The sequence below is a fragment of the Hydra vulgaris genome, chromosome 07, assembly GCF_038396675.1.
Source record: "Hydra vulgaris chromosome 07, alternate assembly HydraT2T_AEP".
Classification (NCBI taxonomy): Eukaryota; Metazoa; Cnidaria; class Hydrozoa; order Anthoathecata; family Hydridae; genus Hydra; species Hydra vulgaris.
The window spans coordinates 12,466,986-12,490,396 of NC_088926.1; the positions used below are offsets into that span (position 1 = coordinate 12,466,986).

General features: G+C 27.7%; 1 protein-coding gene and 1 long non-coding RNA gene across 2 annotated transcripts; one reads left to right on the forward strand and one right to left on the reverse strand.

Moving 5' to 3' along the window:
- Positions 1 to 2,011: 2,011 nt before the first annotated feature.
- LOC136082296 (uncharacterized) lies at positions 2,012 to 6,360 on the reverse strand. The gene is made up of 3 exons (XR_010639564.1): positions 6,075 to 6,360; positions 4,062 to 4,146; positions 2,012 to 3,939 (listed from the first exon to the last, which is right to left on the reverse strand). It is a non-coding gene; the product is annotated as an uncharacterized LOC136082296 (long non-coding RNA).
- Positions 6,361 to 7,118: 758 nt separating this feature from the next.
- LOC101238579 (phospholipid phosphatase 1) lies at positions 7,119 to 13,122 on the forward strand. The gene is made up of 4 exons (XM_065801076.1): positions 7,119 to 7,185; positions 8,032 to 8,180; positions 11,962 to 12,526; positions 12,658 to 13,122. The coding sequence occupies exons 3-4, from the start codon at positions 11,983 to 11,985 to the stop codon at positions 12,996 to 12,998; spliced, it is 885 nt and encodes a 294-aa protein (XP_065657148.1). The 5' UTR covers positions 7,119 to 7,185; positions 8,032 to 8,180; positions 11,962 to 11,982; the 3' UTR covers positions 12,999 to 13,122.
- Positions 13,123 to 23,411: the final 10,289 nt, after the last annotated feature.

Consider the following 23,411-nt stretch of genomic DNA (forward strand, 5'->3'; position numbering starts at 1 on the left):
TTCCCAAATTTCACAAGTTGATTTGATAACTGTTACCGAACTTTCATGTATACTCAATCCTTTCACCTCATGGTGGAAGAAAAAACATTTTAATACTTCCAAAATCGTTGGAAGCTTAAGATGGGAAAGCATTGATATTGGTTGACCAATTAACCATTTTGCTGTAGAACTGCGTGTTGACTTTGCGACTGCAGCCATTTTAAATTTTCTTTAATACAGTGTATGAATGAAAATATATTTTGTTGTCACCTATATTTCCAAACAAAATTAGTTTCGTTTAAACTCGCAATTATATCACTTTCTTAAAATACTGTAATTAATATTATTAGTCAAGCAAAATAGATAAACTATTGTAATTTTATTTCAGGAATCACAACACTCTCGATAAAGTCTCGAACTGAACTAAACCATATAATAAACCAATATAATAAAATATAATGAAATTTTAATTAGTTTGCAATTTATTTTGCCGCTTTAATATGCATTTAAAAAGGAAATGTTGTTTAACAAAAATTATTATGCGTAGTAAGAGCTTTATTTTCGTTTTTATTTTATTAAAATCGAACGGTAAATAACCGAAATGTGCACAGAACACGAAGGTCAATATTTTACTGAACTTTTGAAAATTCCAATTTTAGAGGGGTATAAAGATTGCCCCAGCGCTTATCTTATTTTATCGCCCCAGCATTTATATTTATATATATATATATATATATATATATATATATATATATATATATATACATCTATATATATATATATATATCTATATATATATCTATATATATATGCATATATATATATATATATATATATATATATATATATATATATATATAAATATATGTATATATACATTATATATATTTACATATATATATATATAAATATACATATAAATATATAGCAGTATAGGCCAGCGCGAAGGGTGTGTGTGTGAGTTTAGGGAAGGGGGGTGATACCCCTTCATCAATGAATTTTTTGTTCATTTAGTAGGTTTAGTATTTGTTTTTTTTTAGACAAATCAGTCAGCAAATGTAGACCCTTTAAACAAGTTTGTCGACAAATTTAAACAGTAAGTTGGTATATTTTAAAAGTCACGGACCTTTATTTTTTTTTTTTAAGTCGGCAAAAATTGCATCAGCATCAGCCTTCCCCCCCTCCCCTCCACGTGACACCTATTAGCACCGGTGTCATGAAATAAATTAACCCCTATAATAAATTAACTCCCGTAAAAAATTAACCAGGGAGTTATTCTATTTCGAAATAGATTAACTCCCCTTGAAATAAATTAACTCCTGTCTATGCTTATCAAAAAAATATTATTTACAAATGCACTGTTTCCTCACAACACATTCCTGAAAAATAATATATTTGCTTAATCGAGGGCGAATGGAAAAAACGTTATGCTAACCACAAACAATCTTTTAAACATAAAAAACACTCAAAAGAGACTATGCAGTCAAAATATATTTGGCAACTAAAAGAAAAAAAATATTAAGTTTAAATTAAACTGGTGTATTCTTAAAGCAGACCCTGGCTATAATAATATTTCCGAAAAATGTATACTATGTTTACAAGAAAAATTTGAAATTATTACTCATTTGGACCAAGAAAATTTACTAAACAAAAAATCTGAATTAGTTTCTAAATGCAGACATGAAAATAAGTACCTTTTAGATAATTATAAAAACAAATGACCAGGCTAAAATTATCTTAATTCTAAAGAAATTTTTTTACGATTAATTATTTAATTTTAATGTAGTTGATGCAATTTCCTGGTTGCAAAATAACTGCAGTTATTACATAAATAACTAAACCAATTCCCAACTTCCCGTGAAATATATTTTCTATAAAATATTTCACAGAAAGTTAGGAATTGGTATTCTAATACATAACATTATACATAAACAATCACAAATTACATAAACAAAATTTTATTTAACCAATAAATCTTCAAATTATTTCCAGTTTTCTATTTTATTTTATTTACAAGTTAGTTACATTTATGTTTTTTGTTTTTTTTCATTGCTTCTTATTTTTACATCTTTTTTTCAACTTCTAAATGGCAATATGATATACTATAAATACAATATGAAATACTATAAATTATAAAATATATTTTTTGGGTCCTCAGATTTTCCTCAAATGCAATACACTGCTTCTTGATCTATAAAAAATAATTTATTTTGGACATTTTGCGATATTTTGTAAATTCAAATTTAACTTTTAAGTTTCAAAATTTTTAACAATTTACAAACAAACCATCACGATCCAACAGAACTTGTACAACTTCTTTTCGATACTCATGGACTTCTTTCATCAAAAAAGACTTCATCAACTCTTTGTCATTGATTAAGTTTTCAGCAAACTACAACATTTTGAATTTTTTTTAAAGTTTTGCGATCCTGTGTTAAATATGTATTTTCATTGTACTTAGGGGAGAGTAGGGCAATGGTGAACGCGGGTAACTCCGAACATGGTCAAAACGACATGGTAGATTAAGATAGTTGACAATTTCATTTTGCCTGCTGAGAAGGGGTCCCAAACTCAGTTCCAGACGTGCAGTAATGTAGTGAAGCTGAGCTCGTTGTTCCCAATAAATTGATCATAACTTTTTCTGATAATTTCATGAAATTTTTTGCTTGAGAAACCTTCTTGTTGTAGCTACTATGGATATAAAACCACTCCTTTTGGTATTTTTGTTGTTGCAAAGTACCATAATAAAGGAGTTTTTAATACGTTATATATTTTGGGTATGTTAATACAACCCCAGTAAATTAATCCTATTTCATTTGTTTGTGTCCGCAGGGATATAACGAACAATCTTAGTGGGGTAACTTCGAACGTCTAAAATGTCATTGATAACACATGGACATCAGGCGGCCAGAACTTAATTGTTTCTTAATTTTGTCACAGATTATATTATATTTAGATTATATTATTAAATATGTTCGATTTTAACAGATAAGTTGTTAGAATTTCATTTAATAAAGGGAAAACGAGAGAATGTTTAAGAAAGAAACATTTCACTTATATTATTAGTTCGCCACATTCCACTTATATTATTAGTTCGCCAATGAGAAATATTTTAGAGCAAAATAAAAATAAAAAGGAAGAAGTAAAAAACAGTTATGGTCAAAGTAAAAAGAGAAAAAAGAACTTTAATCTATTAGAGGCTGACTATGTCCCATCATGTAAAAAAAAAAAAAGGAAAGCTAGAGGTGATGCAGAACTTTTTTGTTTAATTTGCGAAGAAAAGTATAAGGGTTCACCCACAGAAGACTGGAACATGTATCATAAATACTAGCCTCGTTTGCATAAAAGTGCACAATTGGTGAAAGCACGTCCCGGGATTTTGTTTGTGATTTTTGTTTGTTAATTTTAAAAGAGTGTTGTTGTATTAAGTTGCGATGAAAAGTTTCATGATCTGCCCATGAAAGACTGGATTATGTGTTACAATTTTAAGACCTGGTGGAGGTGAGCATATCCTGAGGTTTTGCCTGTGATTTCTGCACTTAGTTATTACAATTAGCATTTTACTCGTCATTACACAACAGTGTTTGTGATTAACCCAAAGTGTGTTTGAAATTACCCCACGTACATAGGGTAATTCCGAATACCAATGGTTTTTTTTTTTTTTGCCCTAAATTTTTATTGTTTAATGAGATTTATAAAAACTGCTTTTGGGGAATTTGTGACTAAATAGTTAGACTATATAATAAGCAATAAATATGATCAATTTTGTCTAACTGGTGCCTTTAATTCGTATTCCCGCTTAGATTTTTGCCAATACCGCACTCTCCTCTAATTTCATTGAACTACCTTAATGCAGAATACTCTAAGTAGTATGCTGTCACTCTGCAATGCATGTGTTAGTGTCAACATTTTGAATTTTTCCATAGCTCCATAACTTCGTTTCAGGTAGCTACTAAACTGCTATAGAAAATTAGAAGTTAGAAAAATTAGATAATTAAAAAAAAAGTTTTTAATTAGTAAAAAAAGTTAATAATAATCGTTTAATAAAACACATTTTAAATAATTAATGAAAACATTTATACTTCTATTTTATTTCTTATTTTTTGACAGTTGTTTCTCACTAAGAGGATTTACGTAGTACATGATATTTTCCTTTGGTTTGATGATCTGGAACAAAGCATATTATAAAAATTAGATTAATTTTTTTTTTTAATTTAAACTTATTATTATTATTAATAAGTTACATGAACAATACATGAAATATTAAGCTAATAAACATGAAATAAACATGAAATTAATATTTTAAAATAAATAGTGAAGAACTTATTAATTATCTATTATTACAAAATTAAAAATGCTGTTAGTGTCCAATCGAAATTCGCAACCATGCAGTATACTATTAAATCAATTTTGAATAGCTCATTTAAGGCCGGTGCGAAGGGGGTGTGACACCTCCCCTCCCCCATAAATGAATTTTTGGTGTATTTAGTCGGTAAATTTGACCCTTTTAGACAAGCGAGTCGGCAACGTTAGATAGTCAGTTGACAAATGTCGTCTAGGCAGTCGGCAAATTTCAAGAAACGAGAACCTTATTTTTTTTTTTTGGTTGGCAAAATTTGTTATGACATCCCCCCTCCCCCCACCCCTCCTACGTGACGCCTAATTGCGCCGGTCCTGAGCACATCCTACAAATAAATATTAGATATATGTTGATACTGTTGTATTTAAATTTTTTGTGTGTGAACCAATTTATATATTATTTTGTTTATGTGGTTCGTACATAATTCGATATTCAAAATGTGAGCAGTACAGTCGTCCCCCGGTTAACGAACCCCCCTGTTAGCGAACTTTCGGTTAACGAACCGAAAGTTTGCCCAAAATCCTCCCCCGGTTAACGAACCGGAACTCGGTTAACGAACCGGGACCGCCAAATGGCGTGCACACGCGCGTGAAGGTCGGGCGCGCCGTCCAGCATTTCCCCCTCAGTTTTGTGAGTGTCATGGAAGCCTGGGAGGTGAATGGTTGTGCTGGGTGTGCTTTTGTTGTTTCATTTTTTTCTTTTCTTGTTTCACTAATATTTTTCATGCATTTTTGTGCTTTTTTCTAGGTTTTTTTCCCACTTGCGATTTTTTCGATTTTGCGATTTTTCAAAATGTCGAACCCTGCGAAAAAAAGCAGAAAAGTTTTCACTCTTGAAGAGAAAAAGACAATCATTCAAAGAGTGCAAAAAGGTGAAAAGCAAAGTGACCTGGCTAAAGAGTTTGGTGTGAATAAATCAGCCATTTTTTGATAAGCAATGTTCATGTTCAATTTTTAGTTTTTTCTAAAACTTTGACAAGCAATTTTCATGCACAATTTCAATTTGTTTCAATTTTTAAAAGTGCATAAATCTCAGGTTTCAATCATTTCACCTTTGCCTATTTTATCTATCAAGTTGGACAATTTTTTGAATTTTTTTTCCCCATTATTTCGGCAAAATCCACCAATTAAAAACTTTTTAATGGCGGCCTATGGGAAAACGCGTTTCGGTTAACGAACTTTTCGGATAACGAACTAGTTCGTACTCCGAATTAAGTTCGTTAACCGGGGGACGACTGTATTATATTATTATATATATCGTAGTAAAGTGATAATAAGTTAAATTTTTCCTTTTTTTTTTCAGCATTTTTCAGTGGAAATTTTTCAATACCAAATGTTGCCTTCAAATTATAGTTGCTTTAATTGATATCTCTTCTAAACTTTTATTACACTTTTAATTTTTTCCATATTATAGGTAAATAAATGAATAACTTTTTAATTTTTAAAAATAATATATATATACATATATATATATATATACATATATATATATATATATATATATATATATATATATATATATATATATATATATATATATATATATATATATATATATATATATATATATATGTATATATATATATATATATATATATATATATACAATAAACATAAGCATTAAGATAATACATATATATTATCTTAATGCTTTTATATGTCGATATATAGGTATTTTAATCTTATAAGTTCAAAGGTTCTAAATATATGTCGTTTAAAAGAAGCTGCTTACTTACCTGCTTAGATTTTACTAATAATCTTCAATAAACTAACAACTTCATCACTGAAACTACGAGAGCATCTCGTAGTGAGCAGTCATATAGTTTGCAATCCTCAACTTCTCATAAATTCTGATTGTAGTTTTAAGATTGTACCACCCGACAATTTTATTTTCCAAAAAGTGTTCTTTTTAAAATGTTAATCTTGAAATGTTAATCTTAAAAACATTTTTAAATTCTTAATATCTTAAAAACATTTTTCTATAGTAGTTAACAAACTGAACATAAAAACTTTTATTTATTTATTTGTTATAAAAAGATGTTGTAATAATACAAAATCTTAATGTTATTTACTCTGTTTGGACTCAAAAGAAACACTTCTAAATACAATAGTATAAAAACGCAGTAAAATCTAACCATTCAGGCGAACCTCGTAATCTACTGCACTTGACTCAAACATTTTTATGAAAATCTCCTAACTAAGAATTCTTTTCGCTACCTTGGTTTATTATAAAACATGTTGCTTTATACATTAAATTTTAGAATTAGAATTATACTTTCGATTTGCAATGGTTGTTATCTATTATTATTATTTTAAATAAACTACTTTAAGTTGATTTATAACCGAATTATTTATATAAAACTTTATTATTTATATAAAACAGCAAAAAACAATCATCAAAGTCACAATATTTTTATAATAAATAAGTTTTTGACATGTTGCTTGTTTCTAATGCTTAATACACGTTACAAACACAAACATTGGAATATATGGCTAGGTAAAACCTTTTCCTCGTTGAGCGAAATAAACAAATACGAATGTTTTTAACAATATCTCGAATAACCAACATTTAAAAATTTCAATTTTACTTAAATTTTTACAAGTAGAATATAATTTATAAGAAACTATTTTAATCGGATTTATTGAAAAGTTTAAAGAACTACATTTGGAACCTGGTAAATTAAATAATAAAAGACTTTCATTTGGACTTTTCTATTGTCCTCAAAAATCACGTGTTTCACGAATTTAAAATTACTCGATAAACACAGTAGTTTTAAACTCAATATAATTAAGGCATGGTACACGTTTTTCCGGAGAAAAATATGAGTTTTTTCAATAACAATATACGTAAGTTTTTTTGACATAATTGGTATGTATGGAAAGATAATTTTAACCACTATTATAATCTAGTAAAAGTAATGCGATATTAAAAAATTATCAAGCGTAGTTTTATTTAGAAAAGATGTAATTTTCAACATAAAGTACCATGGGGCTTGCCTATAAATAAGTTTATGAATTTGATTTTTTCATAAAAGCACGTGTTAGTGTTTGTTTTCAATCAATGTTACGTGACATTTATAATCAGATATTGTTTAGAAAAATTTTCCATGAAAACCATTTTTTTATGCAAATTAAAATTATTAGTTTCAATATCACACCTAAATGAGTATGTTTAACAATAATATCACAATAGATTCAGATAAACTATGGTAGTGTTAATTTTTCTACAAATATGTAGTTATTTAGCTATGGTATATATAGCTATGGTAGTAGTTAATTTTTTTTACGAAAGTCGTTTTTGCATAAATAATCATAACTTTTAGCCCCATTAAAAAAACTGTTTTCGGTATTGGTATCATTTTTTGAAATACTCGGGACTTATTCGGTTATCTTGAAAAAATAACCATTCAGAATGCGTAATCAATAATAAAATAGAGGCGGTAAAATTTATAAACAAATTACTTTCATTTTCAAACTCGTTTCGTTTTTATTTATGTGCAACTTAAGTTGCACATAATCAAAATTTGACACAATTCTAACAAGAACTGCTTCAAATAAAAAACAAATCGTTAAAATATCAAATTGGTTTTTGCCTGACGTCAGTTCCTTATTTTAATGTTTACGTAACTGTTTTTTTTTTTTATATAATTAACAACATATATTAGAGATTATTTTTGATTATTTGTATTTTAGCTTTATTTTACGTCTATGATGGTTCGAACTAATCGGACAGAAAGATTACAAAAAATAACAAAAATACTTATGTTTTTGTAACATATTTAAAAACCAAGTACGCAAGAAATGTCATTGAAACAATCTATGAGCTAAGAAATATATTATCGGTAATTTATTTTATTATCTATATCTTGTAATATGTTATCTGTTATATTTTATATATGAGATGGTAACATTTGAAACTAGAATACACATGCCCACTCTTCTCTAACTCGAGTTAGAAAAATTTTACCTATAACCTATAACTTTACCTTTTATGTTCTTTTGTCCTTCTAAAAATTAGTTATTCTTGGTCCGTTGAGGCGGGTTATGCTTTTTAGTAATTTCCCAGCCGTCACAACTAAGAAAAAAGTTACGCTTGGTTTCTGTTGCGTGTTTAAAACCTTATAAAACAAAAGAATAACACGTGTCAAAAATGGTTTTCATTTCGTTAAATTAACTATTACTATTATACACCATAAAAACCAGTTAAAATATTAATGATTTTACGGAATTTTACGGAGGGTCTTAATTGAATACTACGAAAACGTAGTATTAATTTATAACGTTTTAATAGTGGTTTCACATTCCTTATGGATAGTTATAAAATAATAATTTTATAACTATCCGTAAGGAATGTGAAACTACTAATAAAAGCATACAACAATTAAACTTGACTTTAAAATCTCAAAAAACAGATATTACACTCAAGTAAAACTGCCCGTTATATACATGTGTTTTTGTTTACGCCTAGATCGTGTCAAACACGTGTCTTGATACAGGTTTTAATTCCGAAAAAGAAACTAGATGTGTCGGTTAAGCGAGCTTGTCTTTGCGGACTTTGGTATGTGGCTTGAAATTAGCCGGTGGAGGATAAACTACAGTTCCTCTAGTAAAAACTATAGACGCGGGCTTAGCTACATAAAAGTGCAGCCAAAATAAATATTTTGCGTTGACGTCAGTTTGAGGTAAAACTATTTTTAATGACGGCATTGCTCTTGTCTTTATTTTATATTTTTTGCTTAATTTAATTTATGGTGTTTACAACTGCGCAGAAAGATATCAAATTGTTATATATATATATATATATATATATATATATATATATATATATATATATATATATATATATATATATATATATATATATATATATATATATATATATATATATATACATATATATATATATATATATATATATATATACATACATATATATATATATATATATATATATATATATATATATATATATATATATATATATATATATATATATATATATATATATATATATATATATAATACATTAAATGTATGCATATGTATATGTATGTAATGTATACATATATGTTATATACATTTCATGGGTAAGAGTTCTATTCATTACAATAATAATAAATAAATAGTTTTTACGAAAACGTAGGGGTTGATGTATTAAGCCTTTATTAGAATATATCTCATGAAAACATATTCTTTTTTTTTTATAAAGGGAATTTTAATTTAAAAAAATAAAATCTTATTTCTAGTTGGTTTTTTTATTTTTTGCCACAAAGTGACGTCAAATATGCAAAAAAATTTTGGCTTCAAATAAATGACCTAAGCTGTAGGGCGGGTGAATAAAAATAAGCAATTGCTTTTACTAAGTAATTGGTCAGCTTTACTGAATAAAAACTTTAGAAGTTTTTTTTAAATTTTTCTTCACGTAAAATTAGGCGATTTACTTGTAACTGTTCAGCTTTAAAAATGGTCAAAAACTTAACTGAATTACTCAGGTTTGTTGTAAACCTGACCAATTATTGATTTATGTAAACCTGACCAATTATTGAAATACAGCAATTGCTTATTTTTATTCACCCCGCCTTATATGTTATCTGGTAATCTCGTTAAATATGGTAACCATGTTTACGTTTTGTACAAAACGTTGTTGGTGTAAACATTTAAAATCAATATTGTTTACACTTTTTTTTTTCTTTTTGTAAATGTTATAAAATGAAAGGAAAAGCTTTTTTCTATTTTAGATTTTTTTAAATAAGCAATGCGAAAAATGGAGAAAATCTGGAGAAACATTTTTTTTTTAAATTATTGCAAAAAACTAAATAAAACTTTTCTTTTTTCTTCTATTTTTGCATTGCATAATAATAATAATAATAATAATAATAATAACAATAATAACAATAATAATAATAGTAATAATAGCAATAATAATAATAATAATAACAATAATAATAATAATAACAATAATAATTATAACAATAATTATTATAATTATAATAATAATAATTAAAAGAATATAATTTAGAATAACAAATATTTTTATTTTTTATTATTCATACTTATAAGTATCAAGGCCCTTAAAACTCATAAGCATGAATGCGTCATTGTTTTAATTAGAATTTAATATGTTTATGACAATAGACATGTTTGGTAGAAATATGAAGATAGTGTAACAAATAGTAACTAATAATAAACAAAAGATAGTTTGCACATTTTTCCCAATATGAGCTTATAATTAAACATAATTATAAGCTCATATTTGAAAAATTCTCAAGCATATAGAACTTAATTGCAAGAAAACCTGTTTCCTTACGCCTATTAAAAATAAGTGTTTTTACAGTGTTTGTACCCAAAGTTTATTCTTTGAAAGTATAAACTTGTGTATACTTTTTTTTGATAGGTATACAAAAATTATTACTTTACTTACACCATACTGGTGTAAACATAGGCGATTTTACACCCCTTTCCTTCGGATATTAGATCTTGTTAGTCATCAGTTTACAATGTTTCATATATTTCTTGTAATGCTATTTGTATAAACAACAGCAACAACAACATATTTATTTTCCTTTTTTAAATTATACAATAATATTATAATAGTAATAAATGTAATAATAATTTTAAAAAATTTCATAACTTGATTGTAGTAAGTAAAAATAATTGCTTAATAAAAAATTTATATATATATATGTATATATATATATATATATATATATATATATATATATATATATATATATATATATATATATATATATATATATATATATATATATATATATATATATATATATATATATATATATATATATATAATAGTAATAATATAATAATGAGTAAATTAATTATAAGTATTTAATTATTATAACTGAATGATTGATAAGGATGGTGTCACTCAATCAGAATTTTGAATAAAAGAGTGACACCAGTAATATAGAATTGCAAATGAAAAACTTACAGGTGTACATTTATGCAGCCATTCTTTCACTGAATTTTATTAAATAGTTCTAGTAAACTTATGTTTGTGTAATAATTTGTGTAAATTTAGAATTTTATTCAGTCTACTAGAAGTTTCTCAAAAATTACATATTTTTTAAAAATTTATTGAAAATTATTTTGAGTTTAAGCTGATAAATAATTTCTTTGTTCTAGTTATGTTTAAAATCAGAATAACAATATCAAACTCATGATAATCAGAATTTAAAATTTCCATTATAAATTTGATTAGTTCAATAATTTTTGTATACCATTTAATTAATTATGAATTGTTGTTAAATTATGAATTGTTGCAAAAAAAAAGTATTAAAAAATAAATACATTTAAAAAGTTGCTTTAAATGGGATAAATTGAGTTCAAATAATTTTGACCTCCAAATATTCGAATTTTTTAAGAAAGTAGCAAAGGGTAAAGTATTCTTAATGATTTCAATTAAGAAGTCTTTTTGATCTCATAAGTAAAAAAAAAAAAAGTGTGTGGGCAAGTTTTAGAGCTTTCATTGTTTCCCTATTCAAATAGTGCTATCCAAATTAATTTAACTTTATTTATTTGTGTTGCCCTGTTTCTATTGTTGTTAATTATTTCATTATAATATTATAAACTGATGAATTTATGAAAATAAATGTTTTCAAGTTTTATAGAAAACTACTTTAAATGGTTGCAATCAAATACATATTTATTACTGTCAATATTATACTGTGTCTATCATTTGGATTTGGTGTGCTCGCATTTTACAAAATCGGTAAACCATATGTACGAGGCTATTATTGTTTTGATGAAAGTATAAGCAAGCCATTGAAAAATGATACTGTTACTGTTTCTGCTTTGCTTGCTTTCGTTTTTACTCTCTATCCTGTGTGTATTCTTATAGTGGAGGGGATTAAAATGAGCAACAAAATAAAAGTTATTTCAACAAACTTTATAATAAAGGTTGTACGTCATGTTTTACATAATTTCTGGATTTTTATTTATGGAGCTGGAATAACAATGTTTATCACTGATGTTGGAAAATATTCTATTGGTAGGCTTCGACCCCATTACCTTACACTGTGTAAACCAGATTGGTCAAACATAAATTGTAGCTATACTTTTGGAGATAAAGCTTTTATTGTTGGTGACGATTTCTGTCGGGTACCAAACAGAGCATTACTAAAAGATGCAAGAATGTCTTTCCCATCAGGACACACATCCTTCGCAGGTGAAAATGAAGCTTTATATTTATATTTGTTTATTCTATATTTAATTTGAATTTTTAAATATAAAAAAATTTAACATTAACATATTCTAGGTTGCGATTCTGTGAATGTATATTGTAATTTTTTTACACAGTTTATTGTGCAACATTTATGATTTTGTACCTCCAATTATATCCACTTTCAATACCTCAGCGTAGAAGATTTTCCTTTTTGTTACTATTTATTCAAGTAATTTTATCTTGTTTGGCCCTTTTTACTGGGTTGTCTCGCGTTTCAGATTATAAGCACCACCCTACTGATGTAATTGCAGGTGGAATTGTTGGATTGGTTGTAGCATTTACTATTTTCTTTAATGTACTCAAGTATGTTGATCTATCTTCGAGTGAAAAAACGTTGTCTTTGATCCCCAGTTACCACCGTCAGTTACCACCAGTTACCAATGATCACCAGTTAAACGACATTGTGGTTAAGTAATAATTTAAAAAAGTAATTTTTCAATAATTTGCAAATAGTCTTTTATAGTGGCACACAATTTTTTAATTTTTTGTTAGGTTTATAACTTAAATTTTTTACATAGAAAATAGAAAATTAAATCGCATTTTGATTTTTTTTTTCGTAAATTTCACAAATATTTTGGTGCGCTCGACGGAATATGTTGACTACCCTGCGGGTAGAAGTAGTCAATTGAAAAAAAAATTCAAAATTTGAACAAAAGATCAAATAAAAATTTTTTCTTTTTAATAAAAACTATGAAATTTTTTAAAAAAGTTGGTTCTTGGAAAAAAAAAATTTTCCAGCTACCTAATAATCAAACACATAAAAGTTGAAACAGTTTTTTTAATTAAAAAAAGATGTATTTACATAAAGCCTAATTTCTAGATGATTCGCATAAAATTACTGTGAGAATCTAAGCAAGGGTCACAAAATTTTAATCAATTTTCTTTTGAGTTCGTACTTATTAGGGATGGCTCTTTTACTTATTTTGATGTTGAAACGTAAATTACCTTTAAGCGTAAATTACTTTACATAACACATATTAAAATATATAATTTACTTATATATACATAGTTAATTCATTTTTTATACATAATGTTACATGTAAACTTTAATTACTTAAATGCGTAATCGTCACTTGAAAAAGTAATTTATTTTTACAAGTAAAAGTAATTTGCATTAAAAACTTTCAAATGTAATTTACTTTTAATGGTAAATCATTTAAAGTAATGTACTTTATAAAGTAATTTAGATTTTAATTTTGCAAGAAATTTACATTGAATACATTTCATTATATTGAATAAATTTATATTTTGTATGTATAAAAAATTATTTATGAAGTAATTTAACGTAAATAACAATATTTAAAAAACATAACACTTACTTTAAAAAGTAAAATAAAACTACATTGTAAAAATAAATCACTTTTATGTGAAAAAGTAACTAATTAGCAAAGACAATTTACATAAAAGTAATTTGACAAAAAAAAGTTATTTACAATTACAAATAAAAAAAGTAAAGATTATATTTAGTAATGTTATATTATTTATTTCTTAAATAACAGTCATTTCATAATTATTTAACACAAATTTTAGCGTATTCAAAATTATTGTTTCTGGGCACTTCTAGGTAATATGTTTGTAGGCTGTGTTTGTGGTGGGTCATTGTGATATCTTTTCACGTAATTGTGATATCTTTTCACATAATATATTATGAAGGGTGATTCTATTATAATTGCCTAATATAGTTACCATGCAGTTATACTAATAGCGTAGAGACGGTTTCCCAGCAGTGTGAGACCCATAGTGCTAATAGAGACAAGAGCTCCTAAGTAATCATTAAATTTTTTTCTCGTTTTTGATTGAGCAGTAATATGTGAGCGGCCATAATGAAACTTTAAAAAATGCATGGGTAGCAACCAGTTACGAGGAAGAAATTATGCGGGGGAAGGACATAATTTCTTCCTCGTAACCGGTTGCTACCCATGCATGCAAACCATAAGTCACTGTTCCTCTTAATTGGTTGCTACCCATGCATGCAAACCTAAGTCACTGTTCCATTAGAGCGCGCTTTTTCTACTGCTTTTTTTTACTTTGAATTTATTTTTTTGATTAAATATTTTATTATGGTAATATGACGCTATGTAACATGATTGGTATCTGTGGGGACGTACTAAAACAGTTTTCAAAAAATTATAAGCCATGTAAACATCTGATATAAACTGATCTTATAAAATACGTTTTTCATTTCATCGTAGCTATACTTGCATCTTTGTAACTATACTTGCATCTAAACAAAATACATATAAAGCATATATAAGAACATACTTAATTTTAGTGATACCTAATAACGAAAAGTTTTTGTAATTTTGGGCGTTAATGGTCTTTTTTATGGTGGGAGGCAAGACTCCGACCCTCTAGCCACGGTACTGAAACCGGATGAGAATGCAACAAATTTTAATATCTTTCCCAGTGGGCACAGGACCTAAATAAGACGTCTTTTGAACGTTCAAAAGACGTCCAAAACGTTCAAAAGACGTTTAAAAGACGTCTTTTTTACGTCCTATGCCCACTGGGTTTATTATTACAAACAAGTTTGTTTATTTTAAAGATATTAAACTTTAAAGTTTAATATCTTTTAATGTTATATAAGAAAATGTTATATGAAATCCCAAAGTTGTTTCAGTTGCGTAGGCTTTCTGCAATATCATTGAGTTTTAGGTTGAAAAAAAACTTTAATTTGTTTAATGACACTGACACTTTGATTAGGCTTTTATCTAACAGTTTCTCACTGCTAACATGGCGGTCTAAGTCAATAGCTACTTTGCTAACGACGGACAAGAAACTCACATAACGCATACTTAACCTCATTCTTGTTTAGCGATTGTATTACCGGGATCCCGAAATCCCCGGCCTTTTTTATAATCCCGAAATCCCGGGATTGTCTAACATCAATCCCGGGATTCCCTATAAGATCGAGCAGAACAAAACGTAATGAAAAAATATATAAAAATAACAAGAATTTTTGCGTATCAATAAAATAATTATTATTTAGCATAACATTTTAAAAAGTATTATACATATTATTTACAGTATATTTGTACAATAAAATACGATATCAAAAAGGATTGATTTAGAGAAAAACAAATGTGAAAATCTTCGCACTATATCATGTTGGTTAATATATACATTGTTTAAAAATTGAATACGATCTGATTTAAATAATAGATTTGTAAGCAATGAAAAATATTGTTATATTATGCTTTCTTGCGATACCCACACTTTGTATCATTATATATCACGGTTTATATTTATTTTATAATTATTCGTTATATAATACAAATTTACGTTGTTTCTTAAAAGTTATTTACGTAAACACTTATAAAATATTTACGTTAAATTAGTTAGATTTTTTAATAACTTAGTTACTATTGTTAATAATTTTTAATGGCTTATTTACTATTGTCAGTTTTTTCAAACTGAAAAAAAGCGCGTTTCTTATTTATAAGGTAGAATCTTAAAATTAAAAATTAAATCAGCATGTCGCATGTGGATTTTACAATTAAAAGTAACTCAGCTGTTCGGAAATATTTTCTACGGGATGAAAAAGGCCAAACAGCGGTGTGTAAATTGCCAAACTGCAAGAAGATTTTAAAATTTGGTGGTGGCTCAACTAAAGGACTTTATACACACATGTTGTCGGTGCATAATGTGAAGGTCGAAATTCCAACCCAACCTAATATTTCCGGAGAATGCACACCAGATAAACCACTAAAAAAGAAATCTAAACCACTAACAGAATACTTTTCGATTTATGAAAGGCAAGATAAAACACTTCGTGCTACACTTGCTCGTTTAACAGCGTCTGACGGGCTTTCATTTAATGTGATTTGTTCTTCGACAGACTTACGTGCCGCTCTAACTGTTATGAAATTCAGAAATGTACCAACGTCAGTAACTCGTAAATCATGTAGTAGAGTACAGCGAAAAAGTAAGATTAGGTTTAGTTCATCAAATTGAAGTGCGCAAGAAAACGGAATTCGGTGTAGGAGAGAGATTTTCTTTGTCTTTTGATGAATGGACGTCACTTCGAAATCGTCGCTACATGAATATTAACGTTCATGGACAAAACTCTCAGTTCTGGATTTTAGGTTTAGTGCGAATAGCAGGTTCAATACCAGCGGAAAAGTGCATTGAACTATCAGAAAAAAAACTTAAAGACCATAGTCTTGATCTACACAGCGACATTGTGGCTTTAATGACCGACGGAGCTAGTGTTATAAAAAAAGTTAGTAGGTTGCTGCCTGCTAACCAACAATTATGTTTTGCCCACGGCATACAACTTACTGTAATTGATGTTCTTTATAAAAAAGAGAGAACTCGATGCAAATCAGCCAGATTTTAACAATGAATTTTCTGACAGTGATTCATCCGAGAATGAGGACATTGAGGAAGATTTGTTGGACTACAATCATGAAAACGTAAGACCTAAAATTGAACTAAATGAAGTTTATTATGGGCCAGTCATTAAAAAGTACGCAAACTAATATTAAAATTTAGACGATCACCTACCAAGAACGACATCTTACAAAAGTATATATTAAGGCTGAATTTGGAAAACAACTGTCTTTAATAATGGACTGCAAGACACGATGGAGCAGCCTTCTGTTAATGCTTAAACAATTTTACAAAGTAAAAAATTGTATACAAAAATCATTAATTGATGTTTACCCTGTGCAAAATAGTTCTATAGCTCTGTCACATGACGAAGTGACAATATTATCAGAGATTATTACAACTATAGTTCCCATTAAAGCAACGATTGAAGCAATATGTCGTCGAGATTCTAACCTGTTTACAGCCGACATTCCTGTTAATTTCATGCTTACAAAATTAAAAGATACTGACAATAATACAAGCAAAGAAATGCGTAGAGCATTAATGACTTGCATGCATGAACGCCGAACCGCTGTGAGTGGACTTCTGCAAAACCAGCATAACGGTCGAAGCCCCCATAAAGTCGATGAAGAAATAATTACTGTGCCTTCTTCATTAATATATATCGAAACTAATATATATATATATATAACTAATATATGTCGAATACTGTGCCTTCTTCATTAATAAATGTCGAAAACTTTCTGTAGAATTGCTGGAAAGATTAAATGCTTCCAATCCTGCTCTAGTAAGAGCATCAGTTGAGTCCGACATGCTGGATTCGAATGAGGAACCTGAAATGACACCTGAGTCTAAAAGTAATGCTTTAAGTATTGAAGAGGAACTTGATCGTGTTATTAAAGAAGGACAATCACCAATACAACCAATTAGACATGAAACATTGTCATCAAAAATTTAAAAAGAAATGACACTATTTGAAAATGGGGGTACCTGTGGCAAATATTTAGAAAGAGTTTATTCCTTTCTAATGACCGTGAAACCGACAAGTGTCGAGGCTGAGCGAGCCTTTTCTGCCGCTGGACTGTTCAATACAAGAATTCGAAACCTTTTGGGCAATGAAGCTTTGGACGCGTTATGCTTCCTGAAGTCGCATTTCGAAGCACAAAAAACTTTATATATCTCCTTATTTCTAACATAATTTTTTAACATTAATTAACATGTTTAATTAAATTCTTTTAATAAATATATTTTTAGTTAAATGTACTGTTTTTATTCTACTTATTACTATATAGATGTTGCATCTGTTTTTCAATCCTAGGATTAATCCTGCGATCCCGGGATTGATGTTTTTCAACCCCGGAATCCCAGGATCAAAAAAGACCTCCGGGATTGCAATCCCTATTCTTGTTGCGCCCTTAAGCAAAACATGAATACTTATTATTGATAGCGCTTGAAAATTTGCATTTTCTTTTTGTAGAAATTGAAGTCATTTTTATAAAAAAAGTTGGAATTCAATTTAAGTGCTGTTGTTGCTATTAGAGCGTAAGCATAAACTAAGACAAAATGAGTTAAAAACATTTTGATTAACAAGAAGGACGACAACGAAACTTTATGAAGAGTTCATATCAAGTGAAAGAAAAAATAGATCTGCAAGTTTTTTTAATTCTTTTGCCGTTCTATAGAAGAACAAAAGAATGCGCAAATTTTTGTTTTTAGAACAGTTAGTTTTAAATATAATTAAATTATCAGGCGTTGGAATTAGAAAAAGTGAGGTCGGCAATAGTTTACCGAACTTAATTTGTTGGAGGTTGGCATCAGGTCGGCAAAAAACATTTGGCACAAAGGTTTTACCATAAAACATAGAAACAAGGTCGGCAATTTTTTGACAACCTCGGACACTTCTAGGTCGGCAGTTAGGTCGACATTGCCGAATGTCGGCCCTAATTCCGAGGGCTGAATTATGTTTTAGCTTTTATTGTTTCGATTTTTCTTTGTCAATGTCAGTAGTAAAGGCGCAACTGTCAAGGTCAATCTTCTCATTGTCAATAATATTGTTCGCATGGTCATTTATGAATTTATATAATTTAGGAACTCTGTCCTAAGAAAATGATTTTGATGAAACAGAACTATACATCCCTCGTTGCTTCATTATTTTATGAATATCCACTGAGCTTAAGGCTGTTGATCATAAACGACACACTTAGTCACTGAAGTAACTATACTTACCTTGTCAAAATGGTCTTTGGGCCAATTAGTAACAATTCGAGGAGTTATAGAGGTTTTGGATCATTTGGGTATGTTGATATAAATTGTTATCTGAAATTGGGTTACTCATACGCCAAAAACACATGGTGATGCTAACCGTTTGAATGATTAAGAAAACCTGAAATAATTTATGCATTTTTCTCCTTACATAACCCTATCTGCAGGCGTCGATGATGGTTAGTGACTTGATGATGGTTGTAGTCTGGAGAGGTAGTCGGTGATAAACTTGTAGGATGTAGGTATAACGTGACACAATATGGTAATTAACTGGAGTATGATAAACCTAGATGTTTGTTTAAAATTTTTAAATTCTAAAATTAGTAATAAATAAAAAAAGTAAATGAAAACAAAATAAAAAAATAAAATATATTATTATATTCGTAAAACACAATTGTATATTTGTTTAACAACTGATATTCTTTAAACAAATAAATTGGACGAATATATATTTCAATACGAATATATTCGAACACTACAGGTAATTTACACGCATATTTTTAACGAATATTTGCTAACGAATAATTTTAACGAATATTCCTTAACGATTATTCGTACATTGATATTCGATAAACGAATAATTGTTTCTCTCAAAACAATGCAGTTCTTTTATCAGAAAAAGTAAACAAAGATAACACACTTGATTTTGGAGATCATGATTATGCTATAAAGAGTTTATAGCATAATTTTGCGACTTAAGATAATGAACTTGTAATATCCGAACAAGTTCAAGTTGATTTTGTTTTTCAAGTTAAAAGAGATCATAACAACTTTGAAGAAACCTGTACTAATTATCACGAAATCATCACGAAAAAATCTACTGCTTGTTGAAAACTCATTTTGTCTCGATGTAAAACTTAAAATTGCTTAGGTACTTTTTTTTATATATATATTTTAGGTGCCCCATGAAGTCCTTACAGTCTTATCACAGAACAGTGTGGAAGAGCATTTGAAAGGAAGTTCATGCCTCCTTATTTATCGATGTTATAAAACTTGACCAGAGATGAAATACGAATCTCTAGCTTCTGAGGCAGAGCTCAAAACAGTGCGGCTGCTCATTTGACACGTATAGGTAACTTTTATTCAGAATAACATCATAACATAAAATTTGCATTTATAATTTAATAAACTTACAATCATAAAATGAAAATTGAATTTATATAAACTTTATCAATTTTTATTTATTTATCTAATATATTTACTTTTTATTTATTTGTTAATAACTTATATTATTTATTTTTATTTACTGAAAAAGTTATAATTAATTATAACTTCAAAAATAGAAACATGGATTATTGATTAAGATACAGATATCGTTTTTCTATTGAAACGCAATAAAATGCAGTAGTATATTTTTTATAAAGGTACATATATTTCTCGACTAAATATAGAATTTTTCTTTGCAAATATTTAAAAAATATCACAACTCTATTTTGGTTCATTTCCGACAACACTTAAAGAAATTGGCACGGAATAACCGACGACCGTAAAAGATTTTAGTAAATCCTCGTTAGGAAACAGGAGAATGTAACTGTTAAGATCTTTATAGGAATGATCTATTAAGATCTTTATAGGATTTGTAGGTTTTTTTTCTCATTTATTTCTTAACAAGATCTTAATAAGATCTTAACAAGTTATTCAAAGAAATATTTCTGACAAAACTTATTAAGATATTAATAAGTTCTTTTTAATTTGTGTTAGATAAGAAAGATCTTACAGATGTTAATAAGATTTGCTAGATTCGTCGCTCTGGGCAGAGCACCCCGGAAAAGAACTTAACTATGAAGTTTACCCCTTCTTCTTTACCAATGCCGCCTATCCGGCAAGAGCCGGCGTCGAACCACAGGCTTCTTGGTTCTGAGCCAGAACTCAAACCGCTGCGCCACGGCTGCATGATTATTAGACTTCTACCAAAATTCTAATAGCTGAGAATGGCCCAGTTTCGTATATTTAATAATTTACTACTAAATAATTAGTCTAAATGTCATTTAAAAATACTTGTCACATTACTGAAAAATTCTTTGAAATACAATGCATTATCTGTTAATTTTTATATATTATTTATGAATCCAACCACATTTAAAATAAAGTGAAAGTCACAATGTGAAACCATAAAACGTCAAAGCCATTTTATGGTTTTATCTTTTTATGTTGTAGTTTTTAAGTTTTTATGCAGTTAATCTTGGCCGAAAAACTAAGTTTGACTGGTCCAAGATCATTCTCCCAGTTAAAACATAAAATTGGTAAAAAGTTAAGTTTCATTTTTCAAATTACAAATTCCAAGAGGATTTTATTTTGTTTTTCCTTAATGTAACTAAATTTCATTTTACTTCCCTTATATAGTAGGTGTTTAATATATAATAATTGCTTTAAAACTTAAACTTTATTGTGAAGTTGTGCAAATTACGCAAAGCCGTTACTAAAACACTATTCTATAACTATAACTAATATTTCTAAAGATCTATTTACCTTTAAAGTAAAGAATAAATATAGTTTGCGAAATAAAAACTATTTAAAAGAACCCTTTTGTCAAACAAAGTTTAATCAATTTTGTATAGATTATCGAGCACCTTATCTCTGGAATAAAATTGTCCGGCCTAATTTTGATTCATTTATCTATTTTTCTGTTTTTAAAAACAAATTAAAGAAAATTATTTTTTCAACAGGTAATTTATTGAAATATTTTTAAGATATTATTTTAACCATTTATTTTTTCAAATATTTTGGATTGTTATTTTGTCATAAACTACGATTCCAAGTCCAATGTTTATATTGCATGTAAATAACGACATGTAAATAATGTAAACTAAAACTAAACTTTAAAAAAAAAAAAAATATAACCACATTGAGCGCATAAATTACGCAAATCAACTTATTGCGTAAATTTGTAACGTAAATGTGTTACGTAAATTTCACTTAGATTTATAAGAAAGTGAAAAAAGTTCTTTCAAAAATAAACTTGATTATGCAACTGCATTCATTGATACAATTTAAGCCAAAAAATTGGTACAAATTGAGCTAAAAGAAATCAAAACAAACTTTTTGTTCAATTTAAACGTGTGGTCTTTGTTAACCTTTAAAAAGGAATGTTGAAAATTCACGACATTTTAAAATAGCTTTTAAAAGTATATTTTTTAGATACTTATTCTTAAAAACAAATACGGCAAACAATCTTTTTTTAAGAAAGTTTTGTCGTTTACAAAAACGTTTTCAAACAAGTATTCATTTTTTGTCGGAATAAATTAGTGCATTTTTGATCAATTTAGACAGTCACTTTTACTTAAACTTCATTTGAACAAATAGTATTAAGAAAACATAATTTAAAAAAAAACCTTTTTTAACAAGTAAAGCACAAGATCAGTATGTCATATATTACAAAAAGATAAAGTATATAATAATAATAATATATACATATATCAATAATAAATAACATGACACATTTGTTTATTGATATTATCTTGGATAAATTCTTTAACCTTGTTGATAAAAACCAAATAATAGAAGAAAATCTATTTTTGGTTATTATCTAATCGAATCTTGAGCAATAATGTATGCAGAAGTTCTACAGACATTATTATTGCTTAAGAATCAAGAATAAGTTCTGCTAGAACTTATAATTGGTCCATGTAGCTTACTTAATTTGATATTAAATTCGTTTTAACATAACTTATTTTGTACTAAATTAGGTAAGCAAAATAGACAAATTCGCCAGTCTAAAATATTATATCATTAAGTAGAAAAAAAGCATACTTTGTATTTGAGTTTAATCTTATTTGTGTGGCAAATAGGGACGCTTGGTACTAATTTATTTAACTTAATTTGATGTAATTTGGATATTAGATATTACAACTTAAAATATATTGGACTATTTAGTTTTGTTTTAAATGCATTGCGTTATAAGATATTATATAGACCAATTTTTTTTTTTTTTAATTATGATTAAACTACAATAAAAATTAATTATATCATCATAGCAATAAATAATTATAACTAATATAATGAATACAAAAACTATACTATAAAAAAATGAATGATATAATAAAAAATATAATTTTATATTTCTTATCACAGGTTTTATTAAGAATAAAAAAAGTTCCGTTAGACGCGATATTTTGGCACGTAACTTTCACGTAAAATAGTAACTTGGACGAAGTCACCTAAAATACACGTGATTGAAACGTGAATAAAACGTTGCGTGCCTACTGGGACGTTTGTACCTCATCCCCAGTCCCTA